The sequence below is a fragment of the Typopeltis vanoorti genome, chromosome 20 (genome assembly GCF_054136105.1).
Source record: "Typopeltis vanoorti isolate ZY-2024b chromosome 20, IOZ_Tvanoo_1.0, whole genome shotgun sequence".
Classification (NCBI taxonomy): Eukaryota; Metazoa; Arthropoda; class Arachnida; order Uropygi; family Thelyphonidae; genus Typopeltis; species Typopeltis vanoorti.
In genome coordinates this window covers 21,142,145-21,155,733 of record NC_143568.1, presented here as the reverse complement: position 1 = coordinate 21,155,733, position 13,589 = coordinate 21,142,145, and the positions used below count along the sequence as shown (strand labels likewise).

General features: G+C 35.1%; 1 protein-coding gene across 3 annotated transcripts in view; it reads right to left on the bottom strand.

Moving 5' to 3' along the window:
* The window catches only part of LOC150095275 (leukotriene A-4 hydrolase), a 227,299-nt gene extending 220,888 nt beyond the window's left edge, over positions 1 to 6,411 (bottom strand). The window contains exon 1 of one of the 3 annotated variants that reach the window (XM_090410547.1): positions 6,059 to 6,411. In XM_090410547.1, coding sequence (XP_090266673.1) covers positions 6,059 to 6,373 — 315 coding nt within the window. In that variant the 5' untranslated portion in view covers positions 6,374 to 6,411. Of the gene's footprint in view, positions 1 to 5,584; positions 5,857 to 6,058 lie in introns of those variants that run through there. The other 2 variants (XM_090410546.1, XM_090410548.1) reach the window with 2 other exon arrangements.
* Between the last annotated feature and the right edge of the window lie 7,178 nt (positions 6,412 to 13,589).

Sequence of the window (13,589 nt, the reverse complement as noted above, 5' to 3'; positions counted from 1 at the left end):
AAGTAGTTGAGAAATCATGAGAATATGACAAGAATCTGTACTTTAGTTTGGTAGATCTGGAAAAGGCATATGACAAGGTTCCCAGAGAAAAGCTTTACAAAACACTACAATTGTATGGGGTGAATGGAACATTATACAGAGCAATACATAGTCTATATTTAAGCTGTCAGTCAGCAGTTACATTTGAAGAAAATACAGGAAGATGGTTTGATGTAAAATCAGGGGTAAGACAAGGTTCATGTATATGGATCACGTTATGAAAGAAAGCAGCATTAAGCCTGATATAATTGAAGATTTCCAACTTAGCGCTTCATTTTATGCAGATGATGTTGTACTCCTAAACACATCTAGTGCAAGTCTTCAGGATTCTCTAACTAAATTGAATAACCTGCAACAAATTTGGCATGAAAATTAGCAATAAAAAGACCAAAAACTATGAAAATAGGCAAGAAAATTTCAGTTGCATATTGAATGGAGTTCCTATAGAACAAGTAAAATATTTCAGTTATTTAGGCACAGTTTTTAGTGAACATCGCAGGTTAAATCTGGAAATAGACAACGGAATAAGCAAAACTGGTATGGTGGGTAGCCAGCTGAATAAATTTATATGGAATAAAAGAGAAATTAGCCAAAACATCAAACTAGACATTGTTCAAAGTATACAAGATATACAAGACATACAAGTACACAAGACATATACAAGTATACAAGACAGTGTTCAAACCAGTTTTAAGTTATGCATCTGAGAGTTGGGTTAAAAACAAAGCATTCAGTCAAAAACTAGAGACCATAGATATGAGGGTTCCGCGAAGCATTAGGAAAGTGAACCAATGACATCAATGGCAGCATCTTATTAAAAATGAAGATATCAGAAAGGCGCTTGACACTATTAGTATTCAAGAATGTGTAAGCAGAGCTAATTTAAGGTGGTATTGGCCACTTAAATAGAATGGATGAAGAAAGATTAGCAAAAGAGATGTTTGATGCGAAGATGGCAGGAAAGAGACCCAGAGGAAGATGAAGGTCTAGGTGGATTGAGTCAAGAATGTGTAAGCAGAGCTAATCTAAGGTGGTATGGCCACTTAAATAGAATGAGTGAGGAAAAGTTAGCAAAACACTTAGTCTGGGTCTTTTTTCTGTCAACATGGCAGGAAAAAGACCCAGACATTAAAAAGACTGAAAAAACTGTGGAAGAGAAACTCGGAGAAAAACAAGCGGAGTTCGGGGCAAGATTGTCAGAATCAGATTTTCACTTTAAGATAAATAATAGTTTAGAAATTATATGAAAATAACAAGGATGTGAATTTAATTTTGTAGAGCTGTAAAAAGGATATCACAAGAAGTCAAGAGAAAATCTGTTAAAAATGTTACAACTATGTGGTGGATATGAGACATATCAAACAATATGTAGTCTACAGAGTTGCAATTTAGCAGTTAGAATTGAAGGGGGGAGTGTACAGTAAGACTAATGAAAAATCAGGCATGAAACAAGAATGCAACCTGCCTCCACTCATTCATCTGTATAGATCACATTATAAAGGAAAGTGGAATTAGGCATAATATCAAAATTAGATATACTAATCTAAGCTGTTTACTTTCTGCAGATGATATTATACTCTTAAATAAAGTACATGTCTTAAATAAAGATAAAGTCCTAAAGTACAACTAAAATGAATAACTGCATTAACAAATTTGGTATGAAAATTAGTAAAAAAGATAAAAATTATGAAAACATGTATAAACACTAAAGACATCAGCTGTATCCTGAATAGGAAACCTATAGAACAAGTAAATGTTTCAGCTATTTAAGCACAATTTTTAGTAAAGACAACAGAATGAGCAAAAGCTGGTATGGCAGAGACTCAAGTGAATAAATTTACATGAAAAAAAAAAAAGAGAAATTAGTCAAACAATAAAAGCAGCTATATGCACTATGTTCAAACCAAATTTAACTTATGGATGTAGAGCTGGGTTAGAAATAAAACAGTTGATCAAAGACTGAAGACCACAAATATGAAAGAAAAATTAAATAAGTGAACAAATGATATCGGGCAGAATCATATTAAAAATGAAGATATCCAAAAGGAACTTGGTATTGGTAGTATTCAGAAATGTGTGAGCAAGCTAATCTCAGGTTAACATTGTTCACTTGCACAAAATGAGACAAGAAAAGTTGGCAAAGAGGCATCTAAAGCAAAGAAACAGGACCTAGAGGAAGACTAAGTGCTTTAGAATAAATATAATATACATATTCTGGACTAGTATGGCAATTTTACAAAATATTAATGATTTATTCAGGCATGGACATGAAACCGTATCCTTCAGCCATGAAGTGTTGTTTTTGATGTCAGGTGGATTAGGAGAGGACAATTCCATATCCAGCATGGTTGGCCGAGTGGCTAGTATTCGCTCTCCAGGCAAAAGGCTGCGGGTTCGAATCCCGCCATGGGCATGGATGTCTGTGAAAGTACTAGAAGTGGTAGTCGGCAGTAGATGGCGTTGGTGTTATATGATGAAAGTCGGAGGAGTAGTGAGACGAGGAGTTGTAGAGTAGATACTCTCCCTCAATGAGTCTTTGGACTCCCTGGAGGTGTGATGTAATAATAATATCTAGTACTACATGAAAAGTACACTCCCTTGAGGGTACATATCAGGAATTTAATGATGACTTACTCCATCACCATAAGATTGTTATTCTTTTACAAATCAACACTTTACTATTCTGATCACTGTTGCAAGCAAGTTTAAACTGGGTCAGTAAAATTGTTCATCTTTATCACCTCTAGGTATTCTAGAGGTGATAAAGATGAACAATTCTCTAGTATTATCACTTCTACGGGTGAATCAAATCTAAACTTTGAAATTGTTCAAAAACATTTATTAATATAAAGAGAAGTTCGAGGAAGTCCTGCATGAAAAAGAGATGAAAGATTAATAACATGCAGCGAGCAAGCTATTTCTTCATGTTTTTTTCATGAACAATAAGTTATAAAGAACTCTGAGTTGCATTTTGAAAATCAGGAAAAATCTGCATGTTTGTTGATTAACATATTCTGCACTAGTATGGCAATTTTACACAATGTTAATGATTTATTCAGTCATGGACATGAAACAGTATCCTTCAGCCATGAAGTGTTGTTTTTGATGTCAGAAAAGGTGGATTAGGAGAGGGCAATTCCATATCCAGTTGTTAAACATTCAGAAATGGATTTCATCCTTCCTTGGGTGCAAAATATTCTGCACGTTAACATCAGAACAGAATGAGAGTTAACCATGACTGAAAGCCTACACTGCAGCTGATGAAACTACCATCGATATTGCAAATTTTAATGGTGTATATGCTGCTGTGTACAAATGCATTCTAATATGAGTATTCGTTTGGTGTAGGCTACTGTTAACATTTACCACAGCACGTAGTTAATACTTTCCATAGAATTCTAAAAATGTAGAGACTGCTGAATGAAAATTTCTCTCTCCAATGCTAATATTCTCTCCACACAAAAAAAGTATTGTTGTTGCCTAGTTTGCAAAATCTGGATATTGAAAGCCAGATCAGCCAGCATATTTCAACTACTATACATATTCTGCACGTTATTCCAATAAAGTATAAACATAAATTTTACATGAATAATAATCTATTAGTTACTTTGAGCACAGCATTAACAAGCCTTGCATAACTATTCACAATACTTTTATACTATAAGTCAAACAGTCATTCACAAAACTTCTACTATTTTTCTTTATTCCAATTTGGAGGCATCTTATTTGTGCACTTCAGTAACTTTGGCCTTTATAATAAAATTCATGGTACAATTTTGGCATTTATGTCTTTGTCTACTTCATATGTTATCCCATTTACAAAACATTTACTTTTGTTTCTGATTGAAGAAATGTATGGTATGGACATTGGAAAAAATAGAAAAACAATTATATGCTCTTATTCATGCAAAATTTTCTACTAAGTTTTCAATCCACAGTGTAAATTGGAACTGCATGCAAATTTTTCTACTAAGTTTTCGGTCCACAGTATAAATTGGAACTGCGAAGGTCATCTCAATCTTGAATACCTCTACTCCTTTCCATATGATTCCACTTTCTGGATGATGTTTTTACAGAATTCCTCACTCTCAAATCTGTACATTTTCCTCCACAAAACTAATCTCTTTGTTGCCAGAGCAAATTTGATTCTTTGAATCAAATTTGCTCTGGCAACAAAAACCATTAACAGCCTCTCATTCCTAGATTTATTTATCTAAAGGCAGTGAGATGACAACTTACAGTTTTCAATGTATAGTATGACATTCAAGACAAAATGATTTATTGAAGCAACATCCAATCATCATTGTCCTTCTCAAAATTCAGATACTATTAAAACTGGCTTAGCAAACCCACACAATTCAGAGAAGATCTTTTACAACCAGAACTTCAGCAAGCTACCTCATCCACAATTATCTCAACAGCTAAAACTCCCAACTTGCAAATAAGGTAATAACTCCAACAAGACATCTTACAGTTTTCAATCTATAGTATAACATTCAACACAGGATGATTCATTGAGACAACATCCAATCATCATCACCCTTCTCATAATTCCAATACTATTAAAACTGCTTTATCACATACACACACACAATTCATGGAAGGTCTTTCACAACAAGAATTTCACATGCTAACTCATCCACAATTTTCTTAACAGCTATAACTCCCAACTTGCAGATAAGGTAATAACTCCTGCATTCATCCTCAATCTCTGAAATCAGGCATTTCTGGTGTTTGCATTTTGTATCTCAAAGGTTTATCAGAGAAGATATTCTAGGCTTTTTCATGCTGTTAATTTGCAAGTCTCTTTCTATCTTATTTATGATTCAACAAATTACTATTTACAATTTGTGCTCTAACAAAAGCCCAACTTCATTTTCTGATCATGCTCTTGTTGCTCTTTAGGTACAATGGAATAACAACTGCAAACTTAAAGGAACGTCAAGATTGCATAAGACATCAGAATCACATAAATCTGTTCCTTCCCATCGCACTATTTCTCCCAGATGCAGGGGCAACTGGGGGGGAAAAAATAAGCTTTTTTTTTTATAATATTAAAAAAAATAAGAAAAAAATATTAAAATTTAAATTAAAAAATATTATAAGAAAGCTGCAAAGCTCTTCATCAACTTAACCTAAATAAAAATGTCTGTCTCAAACTGTTCCATTAAATACTTCTGGTAGCTGTAACTATTACCTGTGTATTGCCTTTTTTTTTCTCCCCCTAAGAGGTTTAGTTATTCTTACTAAGCAAATTTTCCTTTTGGACTCTTAATTCGTATCATATATTGAGTTCTCCTTGTACTTGTAACACAAAGAGAGTGCAATACATAGCTGTTACTTGTTATTCTGTTCTAGTGAATTAAAAGTATTACAGTTGAAATAGGCAAAGAGGACCAAGAAACTTGAAGAGTTTGCATTAATGATCATGAAGCCTCATATTGTTATTGATATGTTGTGAAAAACGTGTATACGTTAATACAGTTCTATACATGCAATTTTAATACTGGTCTACCGACTGAAATTCCATTTAACCTGAACATACCCAAGGCTAAGTTAATTTTCCATAGAGATGTGAACATATACCATATGTTCAAGTTTTACTATTTCGCTCCCTAGCATTTTCTACGATCACTGGCAGTTAGATAGTACCACTTCTATTTCCTAAGGCAATGCTTAGGAAAGATAAGTTTGGAGGGCGGCAAAATCCCAGCCATACAAAAACTTTAAAAAGTTAAATAAATAATTTGCCATTTAAGTGTAACCTATATCCCAATTACTGTCATCGCAAGTACACTAAATAATGTAAACCGTACAGTTATTTCTTGCACCTCTCCATTTTCAAATAAATCATCATGCCTAAGCGGTAAGTACAAATACCAATAATCCACTCCGGGAAAGCTGTCGTTTCACATAACAATTTAGGCGAATTAAATGAAACTTCAGCTATGATGTTTCATTAATTCTCTTATTACTGTATACAATCATCATGTAAGTATCCAAAGGAAAACAAATATACCAAATATTGAACGTTAGGAACTTTCTTTTCTACATCTAGATCCACATATCCAGAGAGTATGCGCTTATTAAAATCGACGTCTAAATCAACATGAATATGCTTCAAAAGACATAAGTCGGGTCTTGAAAACGAATTAGGATCTCCAGGACTAAGATTTCCATCAGGCATTTTAGCTAACGTGACACCTCCAAATGTTGTCAATTTTTCCACAAGCGTCACGTGGCCCTCTCGCTGACATACAGACTCCGGCTCGATTCCAAGCAACGATAGCGACAAAACGACAAACAGGGAGAGCATATTAAAATAAAAATCCATCGCGCAAGTTGCCACGTTTCAGCCTTTGCTATCCCGTCACGTAACATATTTAACTTTGAAGTTAAACATGATAAGCCGTAATTACGGCCATCCGCTCTTAATTCAGATTACATGAATGTCCTTCTTGAGGGACTGGTTTAACTGGTCTATGTAAGGGCAAAGAGCAATTAAACAAGGTCCTTGATTTGTTTGTTTTTATATCTAAAACATATTATTCATTGTCAAAGGTATAAAGCATACCCTCTCCTTCCAAGGTTATTCCTAAAAAAAAAAAAAAAAAAACATAACAAATACCAACCCACGATGAGTCTCTGCCTCTATGGAGGTTAGATGATAATAATAACAGAGTTGTCATTCTTGGGTTGCACAGATTATTATTATGATTACTGGTCTGTGTATTAAAAGAGTAAACATTTTTCATCAGAGTCATGATAAAATTAAAGATATTAATTCAATTAATAGAATTAATTAATTCAAGAAAGGCTGTTATAGGCTCAGTTCTAATAATCAACTTGAGAAATTTTTTCGATACCTTTCTTCAACCAGTTCCGAGCCAATCGATCTCTGGTGTAGGAAAGTAGAGTTTTCCTTCTGGGAACTCGTGATCTTAATTCATACCTCAAACAATCGACCACAGTACTTCAGACGTAATATACATCTGCTATGGCTACAAGATATTGGCACTTGTCTGCAGTAATCTTTCTTTCTCCCATCTGAAAGCCTTGAATTATCGATGATTAGGAGTTACGGCCAAAGCAACACAGGCCACTGCACTGTCACAGTTAAGTGGTGTTTTTTATTTATTTATTTATTTTTTAAATGACCGGTTTGTCTATTTTGCTGAATGTAAAATCCGAGTAGTTTCTGGAAAGAAATTCCTTCTGTATGAGACCAACTAACTCACCATCAGTTGAAAAGAAGCCCTAATAAAGGTTCTTTGCGTCCTAGACGGAATTTAACTCAGGTCTGTCCAACCAAACGGCATCCTCGAAACCGACTGAGCTACAGAAACTTCTTAGTTCATCGATTGCTCAACTCATTATCGGTATGGCTGAATGGGTCCAGCTGTCCATCGATCTTTAAAAAGGTAGGGAGCTTCACCTACTCCCTTTGTGAATAAAATTTGTTAAAACATTTATTTTATTATATTTTTAATATCTACTTTGTAACGAACAGCATTGGTTTACTAAGGGAAGTCGTGTTATACCAACTTGCTCACATTCTACCACTGTGGGAAATTGATATACCGTGATACTTTTGGATTTTGCTGGCTTTTGACAGAATACAGCATGGAAGATTGTTGCATAAATTGGAGAATATGAGATTGGATTATAAACTATTGGCATGGGTAAGATATCTGACTTTTTGATATCTGACAGATATCAAAAAGTCGTACATTAGATAGGGAATAATGAATCTGCAAGATTAAAAATGACCAATAGTGTGCCTTAAGGATCAGTCCTTGGTTCATTGTTATTGAGTCAGAACATGAACGACATTGGGAAGATTCGACATGCGACATACAGCTATTTACTGATGATGCAAAGATAGGTAGGGTAATCAGCAGTGCTGCTGACATGCAGTACATGCAGAATGATTTGAGTAGTCCGGATTTGTGGGCATGTGAAAATGGATGTCAGTTGAATGTCAGTAAATGTTGCACTTTGGAGTGATTAGATATCCAATGTCGTATTATATTAGTGAGATAATGCTAGAAGAAACTGAAGACTAGGGATCTGTAGTTTCAGTTTCAGTAGACAGGAAGATAAAGTTCAAGGGTCATAAAGCAAAAAATGTGAATAGAACTCAGATAATAATGTCAATACTGAAACGAACCTTGACATGTAAAGATGAGGAAATCATTTTGCATCTCTACAAGGCCTTGATAAAACCTCACTTGGACTACTGTGCGCAGGTTAGGTGTCAAAGTTTCATTAGTGATTTCGATACAGTGTACAGAGGGCAAAGGAGAGTGTTAAAATGATATTATGATAATGGAATACAGATTATGAAGACAGATTGAGAATTTGTACAAATTTCAACCCTTATCTGTCAACCTTTTTTCTCCAGCAAACTTCTAAAAAGGTTATACAGAATTTCAGTAGATGGAATGTTTCATTTTATAGAGAGTAGGGAAAAGACATGAGGGCATCCATGAAAGTTGAGAAAAAATGCTATCTAGAAAGGGATTAGGGCTAGATTTGTCTCTCATAGCGCAGTGCGTGATTAGAATGGATTACTGTTGGTTGTGGTGTGTGTATGTGCAAGTAGAGTGTATGAATTCAAGAACAGGTATGAGAGCTGGTGCAAATATTATGGCCTCCTGCGATGAGTTCATGATTCCCTGGAGGTCTTCCATAATAATAATAATAATAATAATAATAATAATAATAATAATAATAATAATAATAAAAATTTTGACGATCACATTTAGGTGCATTGAAAAAAAATCATATACCTATCATTAGGAATACATTATTAAATACCTCTTATATTGATTTTGTTCATCCATATCCACGTTATTTCTTTGTTTTGACTGAATATTATTATTTTTATCAGATAAAACTTCCATGACACAGTCGATAGCTCAATTGATTCGACGAAGCGCTTTGGTGGGAAATAGATTGATTCGAATCTCATCTACGACGCAAAGAACTTTATCAGGGCTTTTCAATCAAAATGCCACCTATCCGGTCTCACACTCAGATGGAGGTTTTTTTCTTTCAGAAAGTCGGGGTTTTGGTTCCTCAAAAAAGGCAAACTTTTCCTGTGTACGCATAGAGTAGCGAACAAATTAATCCGAACCCTCACATTTTAAAGAAAAATTTTAATTACGCAAGAAAATAAGTATCAAAATTAAACTCCAATTTTACCGAATAATTCATATCTGCTTCTCTGTTCTTATTAAGTTCATTAATTCACTTTGCCATGGACTCTACCAATGTGGAACACATTTTGTGATTTCTGAGGAACTCTTTCACTTTTTTGAAGTGTTGGATGGACTGGGATCCTATTGGAAGATGAGTTCTTTTTCTTTTTTGATCTGATACTTTTATGCATTGGTCATTTTTTATCATACCATCAACAGGCACAGGTAATCCTACCCCGTTATGTGTAAAACAACTCCAGAACATTTTGCATTTTCCTTTTCTGTCAGAAAAAAAAGGTACCTCTCTCCCTAAACGTCTTTAAAATCGCATTAGCAGTATCAAAACCAAGCCACATTCATTAATATATATATATATTTTTTTTTTGAGTGAAGGATGTGTGCTGAAAAAAAGTACGTATTTTTGAATGCTTTCTTGGAGATGTATCCATTTTATAGGCACACACAAAGTGAATAAAAACTCCGAATGCCGATGTCTTTACACTATTAAAATCGCACAACGCTATTAATAAACATCTTAGAGACAGTTAAAACAAGCAGCTCTCAACCAAAGTTGTGAAGTAAAACCGAAAGGAAAACCAAAATTGTGAGCTGAAAGACAAAACGAAACAAACAACAAAATCTTGACAAAAAAATTCGGCTTGTTTGGATTAATTTGTTCGCTGCTGTACAGATGTAGAATACATATATCCCCGTTGTAACTGTAGAGCCAGTGTAGCTCAGTGAATGTGGCGTTTGCACACTACGTCGCTGGACCGCACGAAGGGAGACTTGCTTTCGAATCTAGTCGGCGACTATAGAAACATTTTTAAGCCATTTTCCGACCGGTTCCTGAGTTAGTCGATCTCTGGCACTGGAAATTCGGTTTTTCGTCCTGTAAACTCATGAAAACCTACCGTAGAACCCACACAATTTTCACACATCAAATATATTGTGTTCTGGTTAAGGACTACGAGTGGCGGCACTTGTTGAGCCGTCTCTCTTCACTGCATGCCACTTAATTAGTGATAGCCTTGAGCCAGCTCAAGGCCACCCACTCAGTCTCCAAAAGTTAGATATTGCTAAAAGGGCCTCGCCTACTCCCTATACGGGAATAAAAAGGCGTTCGCTTAGCGGATTTTGTTGTAACTGGTTCTTGGAGTGTAGTTACAGTACTAGTTCAATGTATAATTATGATAGGTCGCAAATACAGACATATTAGCATATCATGATTGCTAACCTTCAAATTGGAGAAGCTACTTTAAGAATAAGACACCTCCAGATTCTAACTCCTCATGAGAGGCCACTCTTCACTACACAATCCGCAGCACACAAGTCACTATTCTGTCTATTACCCACTACATAGCAATTCTAGAAGCATAAAATGTTATCTCCATAGAAGACCTACTTTATCGTCACTTGAAAAGTCCATATAAAGATCCTCCATATCATAACAAACATCAAACCCAGATTTTTCATACCTCTCGTTGAATTTTACAGTGGAAACAACTCTGTCGGTTTCCTAGTTTAGTATTCGTTCCAGTATTTTGAACGTGTTCAGTAACTTAAATTTTAGTTTCAATCAGTCATTTCAATGATAAAATTTGCCAAAAAAAGTGAAATTCTTTGAAATCATGTTAACTACTTCCTACTGTAACAATAAGATTGGTTATTTTATATTTCCTTGGAGCTTTCAACTTTTGGATTACAACTTGTATATTACAGCTGGATAAATAAAGAAGAAAGCGATCAGAGAAATATATATATATATCAACTTGTTTTTGCACCAAGAAACGCACACTGCTTTATCTGGCCAGCGAACTTCTTTAAAAGAATGGAAAGAAGTTCGCTGGCCAGAAATGGAAATGCAAGTGTTTCAGGGAGCCTTTTTTTCATGATTCATATGAAGAGAAATAGATCTGAAGTCATTAAATCAATTAAAGAAAACCGAAAGTGAAAAGTGAATGCATTCCCTTCAGGGATGGATTTTGCAGATTACTTGACACAGGGAAATTTGTCTAGAATTACTTTAAAGATAATAGTACACATTAAGAGGGCAAGTTCAAAATTTCCTTTACTACCAGTCAAAAACTTTGGATCAGACCTCACAGGGCTCTATATAATTCTGGCAGAGGTATGGACTTTTATGGTATAAATACTCCGAAGCTGTTATAAGACCTTCGCAAACATTACATTTTTGGTAGTTAAAGAGAACCTGCTATATTAACATAAATCGATTTGATAAAAGCCCATAAGTTGGAACTACCTGACTTCTAATCCTGTCGACAGCGCAAAGACCACTAACACGATTTTTCAGTTCAAGATTAACACGATTTTTCAGTTCAAGATAAGTTAGTAAGTCTCACAAGTGGAGGGACTTTTCCTCACAGAAACTCGAGTTCTAATTTATTATTATTATTGTTAATGTTGTTGTTGTTGTATGGGTACCTCCATGGAGTACAAAGACCCATCGCGGGATACCCAAATTATCCACAATCTATCATACCTCTCCTCGAATTCAATAATAGACAGAGCACTAACAATAGACTCTGACAACCCATTCCATTCATTTATTCACAAGTCCACAGACGAAAAATCCAGGAATTACCTCTTGTTTAACCCCATCTAGCCAAGTGCAAAATCATTTCCCCTGCATCAATTCTGTAAAAAGCCTTCAAGTATCTTAAATGTTTATATCATATCCTGTCTTTATCGCCTATCAAACATCTTCTGATGCCCACATCCTCAAACTGTCCTCATAGAAAACATTCCACAGACCACTCACCATCTTGGTTGTTCACCTCTGAACTCTCTCCACTATTTCCAAGAAACCATGTAGATCATACATTAGTAGAGCAATCCAGATGCAGACATGTCAAGGCCTTAAAAAGAGGAATAAGAACTTCCTTATCTCTACTTGTTAATGTGTTTTTCAATAATCAAGGAATCTTATGAGCTTTTTTTTAGCAACTTTAGCAAGTCCTCTAAACTGTAAATCTGTCTACCACCATCTCTAAATCTGCAACTTCGTCTGTTTCCTGGAGTACAGTTGCATCAATGCGCTACATAGCTTATAATCTGTTTATCCCAAATGCATAAATTTACATTTATCCTCTTAATGAGGATGACACCCATTATTTTTGCTCAAACTGACTGGCTACTTAAATCATCTTGCAATCATCCTATTGCTCTACCTAATTTTACATGATCAACAAACAACTGAATTATTTCCTATATCATTTATTAAACAATATATCACAAATTAAACAATAATGTCCTAGCACTAAACCTTATGGCACAACACTAGTCATCATATTTCGCCTGACTTCTGCTCCTCATTATATCAATATTGATACCTGCTGAGCACATCCACCTCTTATTCACACAACCAATAACCTATCCATCCACATTTGTTCTCATTTGATTTACAAGTTCCATTTGGTGTTCACTCAAATGCCTTGCAAAATCCAGTAAATTCATTGTCTACCTGTTTCCAGCTCATTTGACACTTTATTATAAAAAGTTACTGAATTACTAAATCATGACGAACCCTTCGCAAAGTCATTTTGCCTCTCATAGAGTATCATATTCTTATCCATGCATTTACATTCTTGAATTGTGTTTTTGACCAATTTTTCCAGTACTTTTACCACACCTGAGATACTGATTGGTCTATAACTGATTGGTAGTCTTAGAACTTCCCTCATGCAAGGAAATTATTTTCACCTCTTTCCAATCCCTTGGAATGCTATCAAAGCTGGGACTTGAATTAAACAGCCTAGTCAGAGGCATTTCCAGTTCCCATAGACATCCCCACAGCTGATTCACATTTAAATTCTGCAATATACTAAGAATTCATCCACCTCGTGTTCTACACTAGTGTCTGTCAAATATGTTAAAGCGGTTATCTCATTTGGGTGATATACCCTTGCAAAATGGTAATACAACTATTTCATCTGCTTCTATCACCCAGTGACCATCACTACTCATTAAAGTTAATCTTCCATAGTCATTCTTCCTCTTACTTGCCATGTAATGAAAGAATCTTTAGGATTTACTTTTGCGTGCTAATCTAGTTTCTGCTCATAATATGGGTTTTTCAACTTCTTTACCATATTGGTGACCTCTCTTGCCTAAACTTGTACTGTTCATTAGTTTGCTGGTCACCTTTCTCTTGATATACCCTTCACAGCATCTCCTTCTTCTGCAGCTCGTGCTAAATGATATTACTCATTCCCCTAACTCCTACCTGATTAGCCTTGATTGCCTTAGGCACACAATTTAAAATTGCTTCCTCTAGAATCTCCTTAACGATTTCCCATGCGTCACTCACATCCGTCCATCGCAAGA